Source organism: Xiphias gladius, chromosome 11 (assembly GCF_016859285.1).
Source record: "Xiphias gladius isolate SHS-SW01 ecotype Sanya breed wild chromosome 11, ASM1685928v1, whole genome shotgun sequence".
Classification (NCBI taxonomy): domain Eukaryota; kingdom Metazoa; phylum Chordata; class Actinopteri; order Istiophoriformes; family Xiphiidae; genus Xiphias; species Xiphias gladius.
In genome coordinates this window covers 16114787-16134307 of record NC_053410.1, presented here as the reverse complement: position 1 = coordinate 16134307, position 19521 = coordinate 16114787, and the positions used below count along the sequence as shown (strand labels likewise).

The following is a 19521-nucleotide window of genomic DNA, read 5'->3' as shown; positions in this document are numbered from 1 at the left end:
GTTTGTTTGTAATTTCTTTTTATTCTAGTCATATAGCAAATTTGCCTTCTTAGGGTGATTCAGCACATCATGTTTTTGCAGCCAGATCGAAATTGATTGAAATGCTATTCTGCTTTGATGGTCTGATGGCTCATCTCTTCTATCACTGAAATGCTGTAACTTGTTGTGTCAATTGATGGTGTTTTCACATTATTTGCTCCTGCCATCGGGAAAGTCATGGGATGTTTTTTGCATATTGAATGCCATAATTCATTTTGATGGTAACAGTTGAAGCTGCCTACTAATAAATCAGTCTAGTGCTATATCTGCACACTTTCATAGATGTGATTAAGCTATGATGACACTTCATTCCCACCTGCATGACTATCCATATTGAATTTTCCTACTAGTTTTTGTTTAGTGAGTCAGTCAGTGCATCTGTATTTTCTGCTCTTAGAGTAAATCAGCCAATTGCAATTTTTTGCTAAGGAGTTGTCTAAAGGCTCTTACTGTTACCCTCTCTTCTCAACACTGAGCAAAACTTTTTAAGGTTTTTATACGTGTAACATGTTGTAGCTTTGAGAAATAATTGAAGCAAGAAGCCAGAAAATTGTTTTAGTTAAATTTCTGACACCTCCAACCACTTTTATCATTATTTTTTTAACCTCTCTTAAAGTTTGTGTGACCCACTTTCTTTTAAAAGTGTTAGATGAAATAGGTAATTTTTTATCTTGTGGTGTTCTTCACATCCTGGCAAGTCAGGAATCCATATTCATTAAAATAACAGTCTTTAGTTATGGCTCTAACCTAATCATGTGTAATTATGCTTCATTTTTCTATACATTGTCATTTCGTTTTCCATGTCTCACACTGAGAAACACTTATTCTGTAAGACAGTCTTGGCAGCTGCCGAGATCTCAGCTGTCTCATCCTTATTTAGGTTATTTGGTTTAAAAGGCTCAGTAATCCCAATATGTATTATTTAACTGTACATGGGCACTGAGGTCAGAAGTCATTAGAGTGACATGATTAATGGGTAATCTTGTTTATATAAATCACGGTTTAAGCACACCATTCGTCACCTTCTGTTTTCTCTTCTTCACCCATCATCAAGGAGCATGTTCCCTTGAGTGATAGTACAGTGCAATCAGCACATTGTGGCAAACTTCCTCAGTCAGCACATTGTTGGATGATGATGTTCTGGCCCCCTCGGTGTTGTTTTGATGTTCAGGCTTCAGTAAATCTTCTGCTGGCTGAACTTGATAAATAAAATGTTGCCATTATATCTGTCTTTGCCGCTGAACCTCTGCATAGGTCTGTTGCTTTAGAAATGTATTTTACATTTAATGTGAATGGGGTAACATGTACTTCCTGTGCTAACATGTATTAATACATAGTACATCTATTAACTGTATCAATTATAAAACCGAGACAGTTCTTGCTACTGTGGGACAGAGTTAGTACATGACTTATACGTGTGTTTTGGGGCTTAATACTTAAAATATCTCGAGTACTGTCTCAGAAACAGAAGTATCAGTATGTCAATGTGTCAAGAAAGCAGTCAATCTACATTTTAACTGCACACATTTAGCTTCATGCCACTTTGTAGTCTAGTTGTATTAACTAGTAATTGTTTATCGTAATAAGTATTAGGATTTTTTTAAGATATTCCAGACCCTCATTCACCAGTCTGCAGAATTAAATGTTCAACATGTAATTCTGTGTCTCATTAACAGTTCCGTCCTCTTAATATTTAGGATTCAGCCCAGAACCTAAAGTCATATGACTTCTGACCTAAATAAAAACATCAAGATACATGGGTGTTTTTAATGTGAGCATCAGTCTAAGGATAATGTGAAATACATATGTCATAAAAATGTCTGTCAAATGAGATTTTTTTACCGTCATTTTTTCACTTATTTCATCATTTGAGACTTCTGTATCATTTTATCCATAGTTCATGTTCTGTTGCAGCTCTATTGTTGTTTTTGGGATCAAGCATTGTCACCTACTCAGCCATAAACAGAATTTTCCAGTTGCCGTTTTGCTTTCCTTTTGATTAAATGAAAAAGGTTATCAGTTTAGGACAAGAAAGGAATCGTTTTACAGTCTGTAACGAGAGAACGTGATAGATTTGTGTACCCTAAAGATAGTTTGTTTATTCCCTTTCATGATAAAACACGGGAGGGAACAAATAAATTCTTACTCCCCTTGTCACTGTGTTTCTTTACATCTGTCTCAGCCCACAGATAAAAAGCTAACCAAATGATTAACGATGGGTCAGTCAAAATTTTTCATCTCTCGATTCCTGGAAGTCTCAAATAGATTTTAGGGCTTGTAAATAATCTTTTTACCACTTAAGTGAAAATCAGTTGTTGGTTGTAGCATTAGCCACCACCCATTCATTTATTTTTTATTCCTTTAAACATAGTCATCTTCTGTGGATCTCTCTAAAGCACTGCCTGCTATAATTTAGACTGCTATAAACATCATCAGTGTGATTCCCACCTTGTGTTCTGATTTGCTGGAAGGAGGTCTTATTTTGACGTTTTCTGTTGTCTGGTGTTTCCCTCACAGCATGAGCTCTCCCCTCCCCTTCATTTCTTCTGTGATGTTGTTGCTATTTTTGTGAGGTCTGCATAAATAAGGAAAATCATCAACTCCGAGTAAGCTCACTTACTTTGTGAGTCGTTGGATTTATCTTGATGGACAGTGAAGATATAAGTTGTTTTCATGTGTTCCCTTTGAGTTAGCACATTGTGTCCAGTGCAGTTTGTATGGATTGTGCCTTCATAGACATTGGACTGTGTAGTAGTTCTACGTAGTAGTCATAGCTGTAAGGATGTACAGCTCGTACAGTATATGACACAATTTCCCATTAGTTCAGTGCTGCACTTCGCTCCCTCTCGGGGACAGCACAGAGGCCAGCTATTGTTGCAACATGCTCAGTTCTTCTAGTGGACTAGGTTTATATGTAATTAATACTTTTCACTTTTTTCAAAGCCTTTCTCCAGCTTGTTATTTATGAGCAAGAATTGATTTTCTTAATTTTGTTAAATATTTCTAAAATGTTTTTAATGGGGCAAGTCACCTAAATTACTAAAAAAAAAAAAAAAAAAAGAACAGCATAATGGAGGTGAATGGAATTTTGTTTGTGGTGCTCACAGCAGACAAACATTACATTAAAAAATTCCAAATTAACTTGTATTTCAACAGACAATGTCTGTTTTCTGAAAAATCTCAGACCTCACTGTGAACAGTTTTCACTGGAAACTGAAAATTCAGTGGATTATCCAAAGTAGCCGGACCATGGTTCCTGAAAAAAAAAATGTGGCCGGTAGTTTATTTTCTGTTAAATGTGCTGCACTTCTTATTAGCACTCTACCATTAGGGCAAAAACATGACTTAAATTGATGAATCAATTATCACTATTGTCGGGAATTCTTTTTGGCGTTGATCAAATAATTGGATAATCAACTAATTGTGGATGCTGTAAGTTAAAGTTAATGCCAGCAAGAAACTAACCGATGTTTCGCTGCAAATAAACTGATGAAGTGTCAAATGCATTGTGAAACTAGCCTGAGATAATAATTGATTTTTATATTGTATAGTTTTTCAGTGTAAGGTTTGGAAAATAAAAATACTATAAAGAATACACTTTATTATTACTGGGGTAAAACTTGTTTCCTCATTCACTGTAGCTACTAAATGAATCCATTCATTCATTCATTTAGTCAGTGGAATGCACAGTTTTGCAGATAATCATTTAATGACTTAAAGGGTATATACTGTAACAACGGATAAGTATAAGGCTGATTTTTTTTTTTATAACAAAAAACAAATCAAATGAAAATAAAACCAAACATCCATTTACCGTGACAACTCTTTGTAGCCACGGATTAATACACAGTAGATTAACTGTGCTGTAGACCTCCACTGCACCCAAAAACTGTTAAAAACATGAAAGTGCTGTGCATTTTGTCAGCCTATTCCCTCATTGCATTAAACACAGCCACTGCAGTTTATTCCTCTGTGTGTCAAACTAACAAAACATCGTAAAAATGGGACCATGTCGTGGCGCATAGAGTGATGTCTGTTTAGTTTACAAAGACTTGTACAGATTTTATGAGGTTAGAAACTTCTCCAACTTTGAGGTAGGTTGTCCACGTTCTTGACTGTTCCCACTACTATATACATCCCATTGTAATTTTTTTTTTTTTTTTAAATCAACGTTTTTGAAGCAGTTTGGCTACTGAAGTTCTAAAAAGACCTTTCTCCTATTAAGTTGTTTGCTATGTAATTTCTTACTAAAATATGCTTAATTTCCTAGGGGCATGGTGTGAAGTTAACATCGATGAGTGCGTTTCAAACCCATGCAAAAATAGTGGGAGATGTATTGATGCGCCTAATCGATACCACTGCTTGTGTCCTGATGGCTTCATGGGGCTCCACTGTGAGACCAACATCGATGAATGCATGTCAGCGCCTTGTCTTCATGGGAGGTACAGATTTTTCTCCATCATTTAAAACAGACACATTGCAAATTGTGCAGAAATGGCATGGAATTATTTTTAATTACAGTCCCTTCCAGTGCAGTGAGTGGAGACATATACAGTATGTCACATGTGCTAATGTGATGCACTTACAGGTTGTCTCAGTGGTCTCTAAATTATAGTCATTAATTCCATGGAAGGGGGAAATCCACATTCATTCAAAAGATTATCTCTCTCTCTAAGGATTCTGCATAAACTATAGCAAAAGACCTACATGAATGCTTTATAGTTCATTTCAAATGGTTGTATAACGTTGATGACCCCATCTGTTGTGGCCTTCTCAGCTGTAAGGATGGAATATATTCATACTCCTGTCTGTGTGAATCTGGATGGACTGGCAGCAGATGTGAAACAAACATCGACGTGAGTTGAGCTTAATTAGTAAACCTGCTGGGTGGTCAAGAGGAATCTCTAGAATTTTGTAATCTGTGTATGGCCTTTGGTATCGATCACCCTTGATTTTTCCACAAGATAAGTCATTTGAAATTTGAGGATCATGTAAGCATTGTAAAAATACCTGATTAAAAGAAAGTGGTTAGTTTATTGCCGAATTTAATTTAAATTTGATTTAAAACATAGATTGTGCTGGACTCTAGAGATGAAACACTGAGTTGCTTACAAGGTCTCTGTGAGCAGCATTTAGATCATCTCCTTTTAAACTACTACTTTATCAACAATTCATTCTAAACCAAAGTTGTATTCTTTTTTTTTTTTTCTTTTTTGTAACCACACATATGTATTTCAGATGGTGAATGAGGCATTATGGTTGTATCACTCAAAATATTTAGTAGTATTGGTACAGTGCCTCACCTCTGAAATGATTGATGTCTTTTCATTTACAGGACTGTGCTTCCAGTCCCTGTTTAAATGGAGGCTCATGTGTGGATCTCATTGATAAATATGCATGTTTCTGTCTGGATGGTTACACGGGGAAAACCTGTGAGAATGATGTAGACATCTGCAAAGAGGCTGCTTTTAATGTCTCATTGTGTTTCAATGGAGCCACCTGCCTTGACGGTGAAGGATCCAACTTTACATGCAGGTGAGTTGGTCCACTGTTAGAGGTCTTTTATTGTTTTGATGTAAGGTTCCCGAAAAATTGTCCCTGGATGGAGTCACATTAATATGAGTGGTTTGGAACAACTTGCCCTGCTCAGTGCAGCCTGGACAGATTGTTTAGTCCTAATCCTAAAACCCTTACTCTTATAATATTAAGAGGGAAAACATACTTTTTAAAATTGTAAACAAGTAGGTAATTTAGCTAAGCAACCAAATGGGGTTATGTTAGAATGATATAACGGTCTAACCTGACATTTATCCTTATCATACTTATAATACAAGGAGCTAGCTCTTCACTGCAATACGAGAACAATGCTGCATGTCCTAACCAACTGGTGATGATGCTTTTTTTACCTAGTACGTGTCGCTTTAGCTTTACTGTTTTAGTCTGATATGATTTACTCTAACTAGCCATCAAGTGCATATTTGAGTTGTCATTTTAAAACAGGGCAGGTGGAAACAGCATTTATGACAAAGTCGTGGAGCTAATGTCAATGTTAGCTTAACTAGCTAACAAGCCACAGCTGATACACTTTGCGAGCAACAGTCACCAGCTAGAAATGAAAAGCCTTTTTTTTTCTTTTCTTTCCTGTCCCTGAATTCTATTGTTGAAAAAAATTACTAAAAATGTTTATGGTAAATTTGATACCATTATCATTGTAAACTGTGTATATGCTGTGTGAGAAGGGGAAGCGTTAGGGGGCTAAAGAACGGTCAATTCAAAAATATTAGGGAGTCGCAGTATCATAACTGGTAAAAAATTTTAAGAATATTTTAGAATCTAAAATTGCATCTTTAAGAGTTGAAATCCGTGTCTCTGTCCCAGGAATGTTGTTTGTCTCTAATTAAAAATACATTTTGTCTCACATGAATGGGTGCTACGGTAGATCTGTGTACTCCCATACACTAGCAGTCCTCCAGGTTGGTTGCAAGTGAATCATTACGTTTTAATTGCTGACTTGCTCTCCCTTGAGTGATGAAGTGTGTCTGAATACAAGGTGTATGAAGTAAGAGTGTGCAGATTTGACATAGCAGCTCCCCGGATGCCTTGCAGTTAATTACATTGTCTATCCTTATGCTGATGTGCTGCTGTAAGCTCAGTGTCATGATTTAATGTATCCCAGACTACCACAACTCCAAATAGGTTCTTGCTCTTTATAGTGTTATATATTGATGCATAGGACTGCCTACTGCCTCAGCTTAGCATTTTTTATGATGTCCCCTTCACTGTAGGTTTATTTGTGTGTCTATTACAAGAAGGCAATATACTGTATGTAATGCTTTTGCAGATAAATGTGCTCACTAAGGACAGAGTTAGTATACAAAGACTTTCTAGTTATTAATGTCTTTTAATGTCCTGCTGAGCTGCATTAGGGTGATTGTGCATTATGTGCACTTCCCACCACAACAGAGGATTTTTTTTTTTTGCTGAATTTCAATTGGATTTGGACATAAAATTAAATTTGTTACACTATTAGTTATACTAGTGCATTATTAACGGGTTATTTGCCTCATTTAGAGATTAACGAGTTTGAGTTATTGATGGAAAGCCAACTTTTTGCCAGTCTATTACTTTGTGGATACATTGTGTATATTGCTTGCTTATTTATTTATGTATTTGTGATATATACACTACCAGAAAACATTAATACAGATTTAGCTGTTGTCCATTGTTAGTCTCTAAATTTTTAGTTAAAAGATGTGTTGGTGAATGTCAGAAGGTTCCAAATTTTTATTTATATTTACAACATGGACTATGACTTTAAAATCACATTAACAGGTTTTTATTTTTTAGAGGCAAGCATGTTCCACATATCTTTATTCCAGTTGGATGGAGAAGGCCTAGTACACGGACTAATGGTTTAAAATATAAAATCAGTCATGCAATGTTTTCTTGTCCAAACTACATCCACAATACATGAAATAAAGACTGTTATTTTATCTGCATGTTGTGTGCGAAGTGGTACACATTCAGTTCTGCACCTGTTCACCAAATGGCCTCAAAAGCACTCCACTCTTTCTCTACGATGGTGGTCAGCCAAGAGATTATGCATGAAACGCTTGATGTTGTAGTGTTACATGATTAAATCAACTGTGCCTCACAGATCTCAGTTTACAATAGAAATCCCATGACTGTAGGAGAATGAGAATTTCCATTTTTTCTTTCCCGTTGTTGATGCATGATCAGGCTCATTGTCCATCTGGAAAGTGATTGCTCTTCTACAAAACTTAAAGCCTTTGGGATGACATCTGTAGAATTGAGTGGTACCTCTCTCTGCTTAAGGTTTAACTTATCCTGTGCAAATCGCCAGCTTCAAAACAGAAAACCATTACCACACCAAGATATTTCCACTTTGTTTACCCGTACATTTTGTGCATTGCTGAATTAATCCATTCTGTTTTATCTTCCCCTCAAAAAAAGGTCTATGATTTCACGTTTGTTATCTTACCTTCGAAGTTTGTGAGCTTCACTTGAGTTTTCCGCAGTGATTTTTTTTTTCATAGTGTTTGGCATGCTTAACAATGCTGGATCAGATTTTTGTCAAAGAAATGAATTAGCATTAATGCCATTAACACATAGAGGGCAGTAGTTTAGTTCAACTATGGACTAAACAATCAGGGCCCATAGTTTGAGAGCAGTGCATTGGCAACATCAACTGATGAGAGAAGTGTTTTCTCTGGACTTCATTCAGTTGGTATTGTAATACTTTAGCATGGAAGTGTCACTGTTTATCTGTGGATTTGTTACGAATATTTACCCGATGAACAGACAGATAGAGAATAATGTAATTAAAGACGGTATTATAAAAGTATACAAATCAAGTTCAACAGTTATCACACTTGTATTGATATGTTAGGCGGAAAATATACTGTTGAATACAACAGAAAGTGGGCCACTAAACCGTAGGTATTATACAATATTTACTAAAACAATAAAGAATGGAAGTCATTTGATGATAAAGTCAATAAAGTTTCTTGCTATAAATTTAACATTAAGTCACGGAAACATCATGCTACTATAGTACTATTGTAAAACATTCAAGTTTTGATGATGTCACTGTAAAGTCACTACACAGTACCGGATATTTTTTAAGTCCCTGCAGAACCATTTTAAGATTATTATACAGGACTTGAGATAATAAATTATAAAAAGCAGTGCCTCTTTTAAATATAACAATATTTGTGAGTGTTTACCCCAGCATAATGTGTATTCCTAACACACAAACCAGCAGGCTATAAAGTTTGTATTTATTTAGCTTCTGTAAAATCTTTTTTCACATCCCACTTTATGGGACCACAGGGCACTTGGGTATATGTGAGCTGGTGCATAAACATTCCACTGCAGCTCATCAGTTTAAAGTGAACCCACTTTAGTCTAAAGTTTCCAAAAAAAAATTTTTTTTGTTGGCCTTAACATAATTTGAAATAAGAAGCACCAGCTGACTAAAAAAAATTTGTAGTACTTTTTGATAATTAATGAAAACAAGCCGTTCCCGGATACAGTGTGTCAGATCCACAAGAAGGAAGTGAGAGTGCTTTTCGACTGCCACAGCTTTAAAGTATGACATGTTTTCTTAGCTGTCGACCAGGTTTCATGGGGGATTTCTGTGAAGTGGATGTTAACGAATGTTGCTCGGCTCCCTGCCACAACGGTGCCATTTGCCAAGATCTTATTAATAGCTACGTCTGCCACTGCAGGTCAGGTGAGTTACTCAGAGATCCTGTGAGTTTGTCCATTTACTTCGAAATTAGGTAACAAAAAGCAGTTTTTTTTCCCTTTATAACACCTATTATGGAAACACCTTTGTTGCTCATGAACAAGATTTCTAAAACATAGCCCAGATGGCAAGACATTTTTGGAAGTGAACAAGAGTGCTCAGTTTCTTACTCTGCCCCAGATGTGCTGGGGTACAGTTTACCATATATAAACCATCTTAATACTTAAAGAGCACCCATATTTAATTGAAAGGGGCCATATAAAGTGTCGCTAAAGGTCAGCATAATACGTACATACTGTAGCTTCTGTGCCTCAAAGCCATTCAAAAGTCATCCACTTTTCTCCAGGGAGAAATTTGTAGTCATACAGTACTAAAAAAGACAGTGATAAAAAGACGATACCGCCTCGGCTCATTAAAATGTGTGTGGCATCTTACTCTTTAGTGAAAGCCTTTTCTTGTCTGTGTATGCGTGTGAACCCAAAAAGAAGCAAATCAATGTAGGAGAATCTGATTGATATTCACTTCAGAGGGTGGAAGTGGGAGAGCCTGGACTCACCACGGCACTCTGTGGGCTTTTGTTCCTGGCAGGTTGGACAGGCCTTCACTGTGAGGATGACATTAATGAGTGCCTTCCACAGCCCTGCAACCAGGGGATATGCATTCAGAATGATCCAGGCTATGGCTACACCTGTTTCTGTCGCCCTGGATTTGTGGTGAGGCTCCCCACCTTACTCCCCATCTCTCATCTTTTTTTCTTTCTTTTTATTAACCTTTACCCTTATGCACCCTCAACTCTCAAGTCCTCCTCTAGGCACTAAAGCACGGCACTGTTAAAAATGTGTGATTTCCTTTTACTTTGCTTACTGTCTAATCTTCATTTTTATTCCATTTTTGATGCATGAAAATGTGATGCCTTTCTCATACAGATGACAGCAGAACATGTTACATTTTTGATATTTTTTGCCACTACTACTACTGCTTTATATAAACAATTTACACCCCAAAAGGTCATGTAGAAAACAAGAATTTTAATGTTGCAGATAAAAATGAAAATATTCAGAAATTGAATTGTCAGTTATCAGTTGTTTGCATCACATAGTTATTAAATTTTAAAAAGCCTTGTTTTTGTTACATAGTGTCATGCTGCCTACTTGATGCAAACTTTATTATTCAAGCTGTAAACATTAAATCCCATTTAGCATCTCATTGCAGAGTTAGACGACACATCTAAACGCTGTTTATTTTAAATACACAGGGGAAGAACTGTGAGCACAACTATGATGATTGCCTGGCGAGTCCATGTCCAGAGGCATTTTCCTGTGTAGATGACATCAACAAGGTCAGTTGCCTGCCTCCTGTTACGGATGCTGTTCCCTTGGCGACTGTAGTCAAGAACATCACTCGCGGCTCCTCACCTAGAGTGCCAAAGCCAACACCCAGCCCGGCACCAACAGCTGAGCAAACCACAGGTACGGACCGCTCTGTGCATGCGTGTATGGACATGCAGTGATGAGAAGTAACTAAGTACATTTACACAATACTGCACTTAGGTACAGTTTTGGTACTTGAGTATATCCATTTTATGCTGCTTTATACTTCTACTCCACTACATTATAGAGGGAAATATTGTACTTTTTATTCTGGCAGCTCAAATTGCTGTTTAGATTTCAGATTAAAATTTTACATTAAAAAAACATGACAAGCATACAATACAATGTACTATTTAGATAAAAAAAAAGTGCTTTGCAACCCTTTTGGCTTGTGACTCCTTATAAAGCAGTGGCCCCTTTTCACATTTCAGATGTCTATGAGTTGTGAGCAGGTTGACAAGAGAGACATTTCCCCTCTCATGGTTTCATCTGAATAATGCTTGAGGTCCAAAGAGGTAAAATGATCCAGTATTTGACAAAAAAGGGAAAAAAGTAGAGAGAATAAAATATGTACAAACTTCTTTGGCAGAACTTTTTTTTTTCGTCTTTTCTGCCCCATTAATCATCCCATGACCCCTCGATATTACATTGTGACCCTTTGGATGGGCCCTGACTCCAATGGATGTGAACCAGTGGACTAACCTAACTAACTGTATCTAAAGTAGATAAACTAGCTCCACCTCAATCATCCTCAACATAAAAATGCTGTTTACACGTTGTTACATCAGTAATAACAATCTAATAATATACTATATAATAACAGAACACTAATAGGGATCATTTTTCTGTGGAGGGAATAGGTTTACTTTGGTTTTTTAAGTAATTTTTGTTTATCGTACTTCTGCGTGTCTACTGGGTATGAACTTGAACGCAGAACTTTTACTTGTGATGGAGTATTTTTACATTGTTGAACTGCTACAGGATCTGAGTACTGCTTTCTCCACTGGGTTCTCTACAATTGAGGCTGCAGTATCCTGAAGTTCTCTTTTAAGCAGATAGAAATACAATTTAGTTTAGTCCTTAATTGTGAAAGACGTATGCCCAACTTCAAAGGCTGCATACATTTATGAAGTTTCACTTGTGCTTCAGTTTAAATTATGGTTCACATTTTCTAACTTGCCTATGTGTTCAGTATGGCTTTGCATACTTTTAATGTTAAACATAATCCTTTCAATGGAAAATTATTTTGCTACCAAGAATAACACCTATAACCTTAGTGCTATATCAGCTGAAGTACGGCAGTGTATCATCTTAAGTTAACATTTCTCAATCAAGCCATAGTTCCCATTACTATACTATTACTTTTATTAACATCGTGTGCAAGAAAGCGACACTAAAGTATTTTTAAGTGATAAGCCATTACACCAACCAGTTTGTTCAAATGATGGTCCAGGGTTGTTGTTTTTTTTTTTTTTACAAATTACAAACCGATCCTTCACTTGTCCTTCCTATCAAATGTTTTTGCCGCACAAGGTTGCCAGTTTTGAATGAGAGGAGACTCCCAGTGATCTGGTTCTCCAAATGTGATTTTTGAGCCTCTGGAACATAGCAGGTGATGATATATTAGGTTTGATTAACACCTATAACCTTAATGCTATACTTTGTGGTACAGTTGTGGAAAAAAAATCCTGTTAAAATCTAGGTGTGTAATGCCCACTAGAATGCAACAATAATTTCAAACAGTGGTAAGTCCAATCATTATTTGGCGCCTTTAAAACTTAAATGATACACAGAATAGAATATGTTACACAAAATTGGTATTGGATTCCAGTCATCTATGTTAGAGTAGGAATTCAGAGCAATGGGCAGATTGTTACTCCTTGACAGATGAGGTCTGTCTACCTTTGAAACTGTTCACGGAGCTGTAAAACAGACCTATTGAACACAGACGAGCTTGAACCAATTCAGTGCGACACTCGGAAAATCACTGTGGGCCAAACATAATGGAGTCCTCCCCTGCTGCACCTGATCCAGCCCTCATCCAGTGCATATGACATCGGTGTAGAGAGGGTTAAATTTACACACGAGACACTGGTAAAGAAAAACAAACCCCAGCATCTACACACCGAAACATCTCTTTACTCTTTTTACACATAAGTGCATAATCAAAGTAAATAAGTTTTAAAGTAAGAGGACCCAGAAACTCGTGAGTTTATCTAACTAGGTCACCATCTAAACACATGCAGTGCCCTTGGTGCTGCTTGAAATAGACTCAGACAGTGCTCCTTTAAACCTAAGACTGCTCCACAACCTTTGAAATATACCAAGTCAATGAGAATTTAAACACAGGGGAGATCATTAATATGGTACACTGACAGTAGAGGATACAGTTTCTTACTAGAACATGTGAATTTGGTCAGAATCTTGACTTTTTTTTAATGTCTTAATCTTGATGTAAAAGATACATTCAGTTCAGTTCAGTAGCAAACTTGTGTTCCACGGATGGAGATGATTGTCTTTTGGGTTTTTTTTTTCATCACTGTACATGCAATGCCGAGTTCCACAGTATTTTAGCTATACAACACAAGAGCTGATGGGAATCTGGAAAGCGCACTGCTGGTGGAGGAAGGCTTACTGCCGCTAAGCCACGATTTGGTTGACTCTCCTTGGAGTGATCACTCCAGTTCAAGTGAAGGTGTTATCTTTTGCCGCCATGTGTAGCAGAAACGAAATTACTTAAGCTCCCCAGATATCTGCTTGATGAGTAAGAACTTAGCCAGAGGGTCATTTTAAACATGCACGACCTGTTTTGGGTCAGACACCTTGTTATGGCCCAGTTGAACGTGCATGCCTGTATTCTGTTCAGCACAAGTTTATGGTAGCATTTATTTTTTTTTTTATAGTTTGTTAATAATTGAGGTGGCAGTACCTGATTAGTGTGCCTGTAACAATTTTGATATATTCAGTGACACAGATTTACTAGTGATTCATAATAGCATTTGCATGATTTGCACAGTTATGCATTTTCATGAGAAAAAGGCTGGGCGAGATTAAAAAATCTGTCGTTTTCGGCTGCACTTTATGGCCTGTGTGCTCCTGTGCAGTAAGAGTCAGTGCAGTGTTTTGGCGTAATTTCTTCAGTTATTTTTAAAGCCAGACAACAAAGATGTAATTAGAGACTAGATCTGAAAAAAGGTCACATTATATTTAGGATTTGATTCCTCAGTGTATCTCAGCAAACTGCAATATTCAACTAAATCTTCTGACATTACAAAGCTTGAATATAAAACCTTTTTCTGCCATTTTGGTAGGTACAGAATGACCTTTTGCCTTCCCCCAGGGCTCTGAAATTACAAGGGTCTAAGAATGGTCCTCAGCAGTATTTTATCTCTGTCCTGTGACAAGTTCAATCAGTCAGTCTATTACCTTAACCAATAAATCAGGGACAGAACAGGACTTACATCCTGGCTTTTTTTTAAAGTAAATGGGACATTAAGTCTATATCAGTTATATCCTGCCGTCCAAAGTCTGTCCTCATATTAATTGATCTTAAGTTCACATTTCTCCAAATCTATTTTTCTAGTGGCATACCTTGTGCTTTAGTCTGTGATGCAACATTGCGGTCAACCTCTCGACATTACACTAAATATGACTCCTATCAATTTTCTTAGCTCTTTTATGGACGTGTATTAAGACTGGCCCTAATTATATCTGTTCTGAAAGATTTATATCAAGGAATATTCCCACTGAGACAACTTTTTTTTTTCTATTGAAACTAGAAAAGCTTTTGAACAGAGTACAGTAGTGACAAACTCCTTCGTCAGCATTATGTTAACACTAAAAGAAATACTGATACTGTGCATAAAAGCGTATTGAAAAGTGAAAAAAAAATTAAGATACAGTTAATAATGTACAAATTTGCAATTTAGATTTAGTCCACCTAGTTACTTGAGACTTGTGGATGAGAAATCTAGTGTGAGAATGTAAGGTAGCAGTAAAAACAGGAGACCTTTCAAAGAGAGACCATAGCTAACTGCTAATGAGGCATGATACTGCCTCCTGGCAGCCGCCTCAGACTGCATCAAAGACTACATCAGACTAAACAAGGCTTTAAAATTAATGAATAGCTTGGTCTCTGAGGGGTAATTTTCCATCATCAGCATTGGCAAAACCGATTGTCAGGAGTGAAGCAGAAGACAGCACAGCATTGTTGCTGTGTGCATTTATCCTCATTAATTCACAGATCACAGTGGGTCTGTTCCTGATAATTCTCACTTTTTTTGTCAGGGGATTTTCCTCAGGGTATTGGTCGTATTGCTCTCCGGAGAAAATTGGGGTATTTAGGTTAGCTTGTTTGCCAAAGGCCCTGAGGGGCCCCATGTCAGATCTGAGGGGGTCTGGCCTATTAGGACTTGACGTGTAACAAATATTGATAAAGGTCTCACTTGCAGCTGCCCGATTAATCATGGCAAGAATTTTAAAGGAGCTTTGCTGATTTCTCTAGTGCAATAAGGTTTTTTTTGTTTTTGTTTTTTTCCATATAAAAACAGACAGAGCATGAGACAGGTGCAACCAGGATGCTTTTAATTTTTAACAGGCTCTCCCGTTTGACTTTTCTACAACAAATTGCACTACTTCTTGCAAATGAGAAATATATTGAGCATGAGCACCCTTAATGCTTGCCTTCAATGACAGTCTGAGTCAGTCTTTTAAGTTTGTCTGCGTCACTACCCCTGCTAAGCTGGCGGGCAGTCGAACTTTTACTGAAATACCCCGTAATTGCCCATTCTCATGGATGATATAAGCCAAGTTATTCCACTATAAAATGAGCCATGTAATAAACTTGTATGAATACGTTCATTTCAGCCAAGACTCCTCTCTCGCCTAATATAGTGCCATTTGCATGCTTCACAGCTTTTTGGCAAATAAGACTATTTACAGTATGCCTGTACAGTGATCAAAAGGAAAAACTGTGATGCTACCAAGAGCCCCTAAAGCCTTTTGTTCTGCCTTCAAAATAATAATTATCTACTTTTTGCCTCTACTTCCCACAATAAATCACCTAGCACTGTGCGCTAGTCTCTTTAAGCTTTATTCAGTCTATGTTGCCAAGGTTATTTGATGTATACAGGTCACATTTACATTTTATCCAGCAACATACAGTAGTGTGTGCAGCCGCAGAGAAACAAAAGCAGAAAGTCCATATTCAAGCCTCCATGGTAACAAGCATCTGTCCTGCCGCGGTGTCCTTATCCAAAGTCAGAATCTTTAATAATTCTGAGGGTGCTGTTCAATATCTCACTCAGTTCCCTGACCTCCCCGTGGAGGAAGTGAGTGAGTGAAAAGTTGAATTCTTCTTTCAGAGATCAATAGAGAATCTCAGCAGAATTTTCAATAGAGATGCATAAACTGCAGTCTGTCTCGCTTTTGTTTACTACCCCCCCCCTTCAGCTTCTATAACTATATTTTGTTATTTCCTAGATTCAAGCTATGCTCAGTACTTTGGGAATTCATACCTGGAGTTTGAGGGTATTGACCTCAGTGCACTCACCAACATTACTGTGAGATTCCAAACCCAAGTGCCCCAGGGAACTATATTTTATGTGGACCAAGGACCCGGTAATGGTGATTTCTTTTTCATGAAACTCTTTGTCTTGGATGGAATCTTACAGGTAAAGCCCCAGTGAAATAGTTATTATTCATGATTGTTTTTTAGGTTTATAGTAACTACATTAAGAAAATATATGTTTACCTATGAAATTCCGCTGTTGCCTGAGTTTTAAACCATGTGTCAAATGTTTCAGTATGCCTTTTGCTGTAATGAAGAGGAAGACATTACACAGATCAGTACATTAATTCGGGTTGATGATGGCATGGTTCACATTGTTAATATAAGGTATGTTCTTTTTGGTATTTATTTAACCTTGTGAGTCTGGGTGTGAATATTCAGATCTGTGTTGCGGTCAATTCATGCCCAGCTTGTTTACAGAAAAAGAAATGCTGCTGAAAAAATGTTATAGCAGATGTACGTAGGTTACAATTTCATTTTGCAGCTTTTAATTTACAGAGTGTATTAACATAGACATCCGATAGACAACCCAGATGCAGTGTGTCATGTATCTGCTTCAGGCAAGAATACATTCTCTATTGAGAAAAAAGAGGCACATTAACAACGATAAGCCAGTTACAGTAGGTCTTAGTAATATACAAATTTGTTCAAATACTGTTAGCACCTTAGGTGGTATTAACCTGATCCTTAGTTATCCACTCATTTCAAATGTGGCAGAATTGTTTCTATAGAAGGGCTGTAACTAATACCGAGGAACACACATAATTGGCAGGAATCACCAGACTGAGAATTTAGATTTTATTACAAATGGGCAAATAGGCTTACATTTTAAAGAACTAAAATAAATGTCAGAATGTGCCTATTAAAATGCATTAGTGATCACTGACCATGTTTTATTGGCTGTTCTAAAGTCTTCATTTGCAGTTTTTCATTACGAAAAGATTAACAAGCAAGAGCTGAGCACAAAATCAATGTTTAAATGATTTAAAGTGAGGCTGTGGCCCCTTTAGTTATATTGTCCCTAAGCCCATATACAATCTTGCAGCCAGCCCTTTCCATTACATTCTGACATGAGAAAGATTCTAGTTTAGTTTCGAGAGACAGAGTTTATTATGTATGAGCTGGAAGCTGAAACAAAGTGGCTAATGTCCAATTCGTATCAAATCAGTTTACTTTGCATTTAAGGAGAGAGTCTGGAGACTTTTTAACATTGCACAAAGAGGTAATTTTATCTTTTTTAGCAGAAGTTCTGTTTGGGCAAAGATAATAATTTGCAAAACACAGTCTTTTTTCTAAAACTTATCTAAAAGGCATAAGATTGAAAGGCTGAGACAGAAATAAATTAAGGTTTTGTGAAGATGAAATTTTAAAAGAGATTAGCACAGATAAGAGGTAAGGTACTGAAGGTGATTATGAACACACTGAGTCAAAGGTGTGCAAATTACTTCCTGTCGAAACAAAGCTGACTGTGAAGGTTGCATGTTTCTTGGCAGAAAGCTGCACTGCCCTAAATATGCAAGTGCATCCAGAAAGGCAAATCAGGTTTAAGAGGCTACAGGGCCCCACCTCTTTTTTTTTCCCTGCAAGAAAAATACAACAGCAATATGAATCAATCATAATGTTCTGTACAAACCCCTTGGAGACATTGCAAGAAAGAGAGCTTTCATAACTAGAGGGTTGGGAGTATGGAAAAATGGTTTCTGGTGTCACAGAGCAAATACTTTGTAATTGTCTGACGGCCGAGTCCGTCCATCTTTGTCTGATTTGACCCAGAGCTACAACACCATGGCCATCCTCAACGTCACTGCCTAACTCATTATAGACTTTTAATATATCTTCCCGTCAAAGACGCTTTTCAATATGTTAAATAGAAACCCAGTGGGGCTGACTTCTCAAGGACAGTGAACACAGTGCCCTCTGGCTGCTGGCCAGGCCGCTCTGGCAGACTGCTTCTAAATTAACCGGTTCTCCATGCTGGCTCTAGAGGAAGGACTTATGCAGCTCGGAGTTAGTGCCCCGAGTGTTTAGCCGGCATATGCAACAGCCTGCAAAGCTTAACAAATCAGACTAGATTGCTTCATGGACCTCCTAAGTTCCACTCGGGGAACAAGGAGTATCAGGAGACACTGAAGAGGAGACTGTGCATCTGTGGCCTGAGTACCCTCAAGCTGCAGACGGTTAGTCCAGAATCTGCACTTAGGTAATTATCTGCTCTCCCCTGTTGTTTCAAAATGGAGAATTAGTTTTTGAATTCTATGAATGGCTCTGGGGTGGGTCCAAAATAGTTGTGTCAAGGATCATAAGACACTTAGAACGAAACGAAATGGAGTTCAGCAGTAGCACCACAGAAAAGGATTGTGATTAATGAATGTATCAACAGAGTCAACAAAACAACTACACACATTTACCACAAACTTTAAATCTTGACATCTGATAACTCACTCTGCTTCTCAGGCAACTAATAGCAACATGGCTGAGTGATTATTTTGTAACTACAGACATACTTTTTTTTAAATGTCAAAACACATTAAAAATAATCATTTAATATTATCTACAAGAGGAAGTTGCTAGTGTCGATTGCAGCACTTAATTTAGCGCTGCATTGTAGCTGCAATAATGGTTTCGTTTAGTTTTAAGGTTTGAAGTTATTTTTTCAGCCATAGAGAACATTACTGTTGCTCGAACTTTTCAAACTTTTGTGCCAAACAAGTCATAATATCAGTGAAAACCTTATTTCTTAAAAGGGGATAAAGTGTTTTCTTATCAGAGCCAGAATGTCCCTTTCCTTTTAACTTAGGAATAGGAATACATGGACATTTTTGAACTTTTTTTTTCTGTGAAATCTGTGACCTTCTAAAGGGAGAGAACTGAGCGGTTTATGCTTATGTGAAAATAATGACTGAAAGACCCCTGGGTACAAAACAGTTCTTCTGTTAACACCAACTGACGTGACATGTTGAAAACATTTAATTTAAAAAAACAAGTGTTCATACTCTTTCACAGACAACACCTGACCCCTTGTGAAGCAGAGCTAACTCTTTCCGGCTTTGAGAAAATCAAAAGTTCAGCAAGTAATTACTGGCTTGGACACATGATACAAAGCACAAACCATGTCTTCACAGGAGGTCTGCCGCAACAATATCTACCCAATCAGGTAAGGCTTACAAGTCCTGTTTGGTTTCTCTACTAACTACTGGTTAAGGTTCTGAAACATATGAATGTTAAATAATATATCGCTAAAACTGCATCATAATAAAAAACAAAAAAAACGT

The 19521-nt window shown here is 37.2% G+C and overlaps 1 protein-coding gene across 8 annotated transcripts in view; it reads left to right on the top strand.

Annotated features, from left to right (window-relative positions):
* The window catches only part of eys (eyes shut homolog), a 149227-nt gene that overhangs the window by 76721 nt on the left and 52985 nt on the right, over positions 1–19521 (top strand). For all 8 annotated transcript variants that reach the window (XM_040139040.1, XM_040139041.1, XM_040139039.1 and 5 more), the window contains 9 exons: positions 4310–4481; positions 4817–4895; positions 5375–5574; positions 9171–9295; positions 9899–10023; positions 10566–10779; positions 16162–16352; positions 16485–16576; positions 19253–19403. In XM_040139040.1, the coding sequence (XP_039994974.1) occupies positions 4310–4481; positions 4817–4895; positions 5375–5574; positions 9171–9295; positions 9899–10023; positions 10566–10779; positions 16162–16352; positions 16485–16576; positions 19253–19403 (1349 nt within the window). The remainder of the gene's footprint in view (positions 1–4309; positions 4482–4816; positions 4896–5374; positions 5575–9170; positions 9296–9898; positions 10024–10565; positions 10780–16161; positions 16353–16484; positions 16577–19252; positions 19404–19521) is intronic.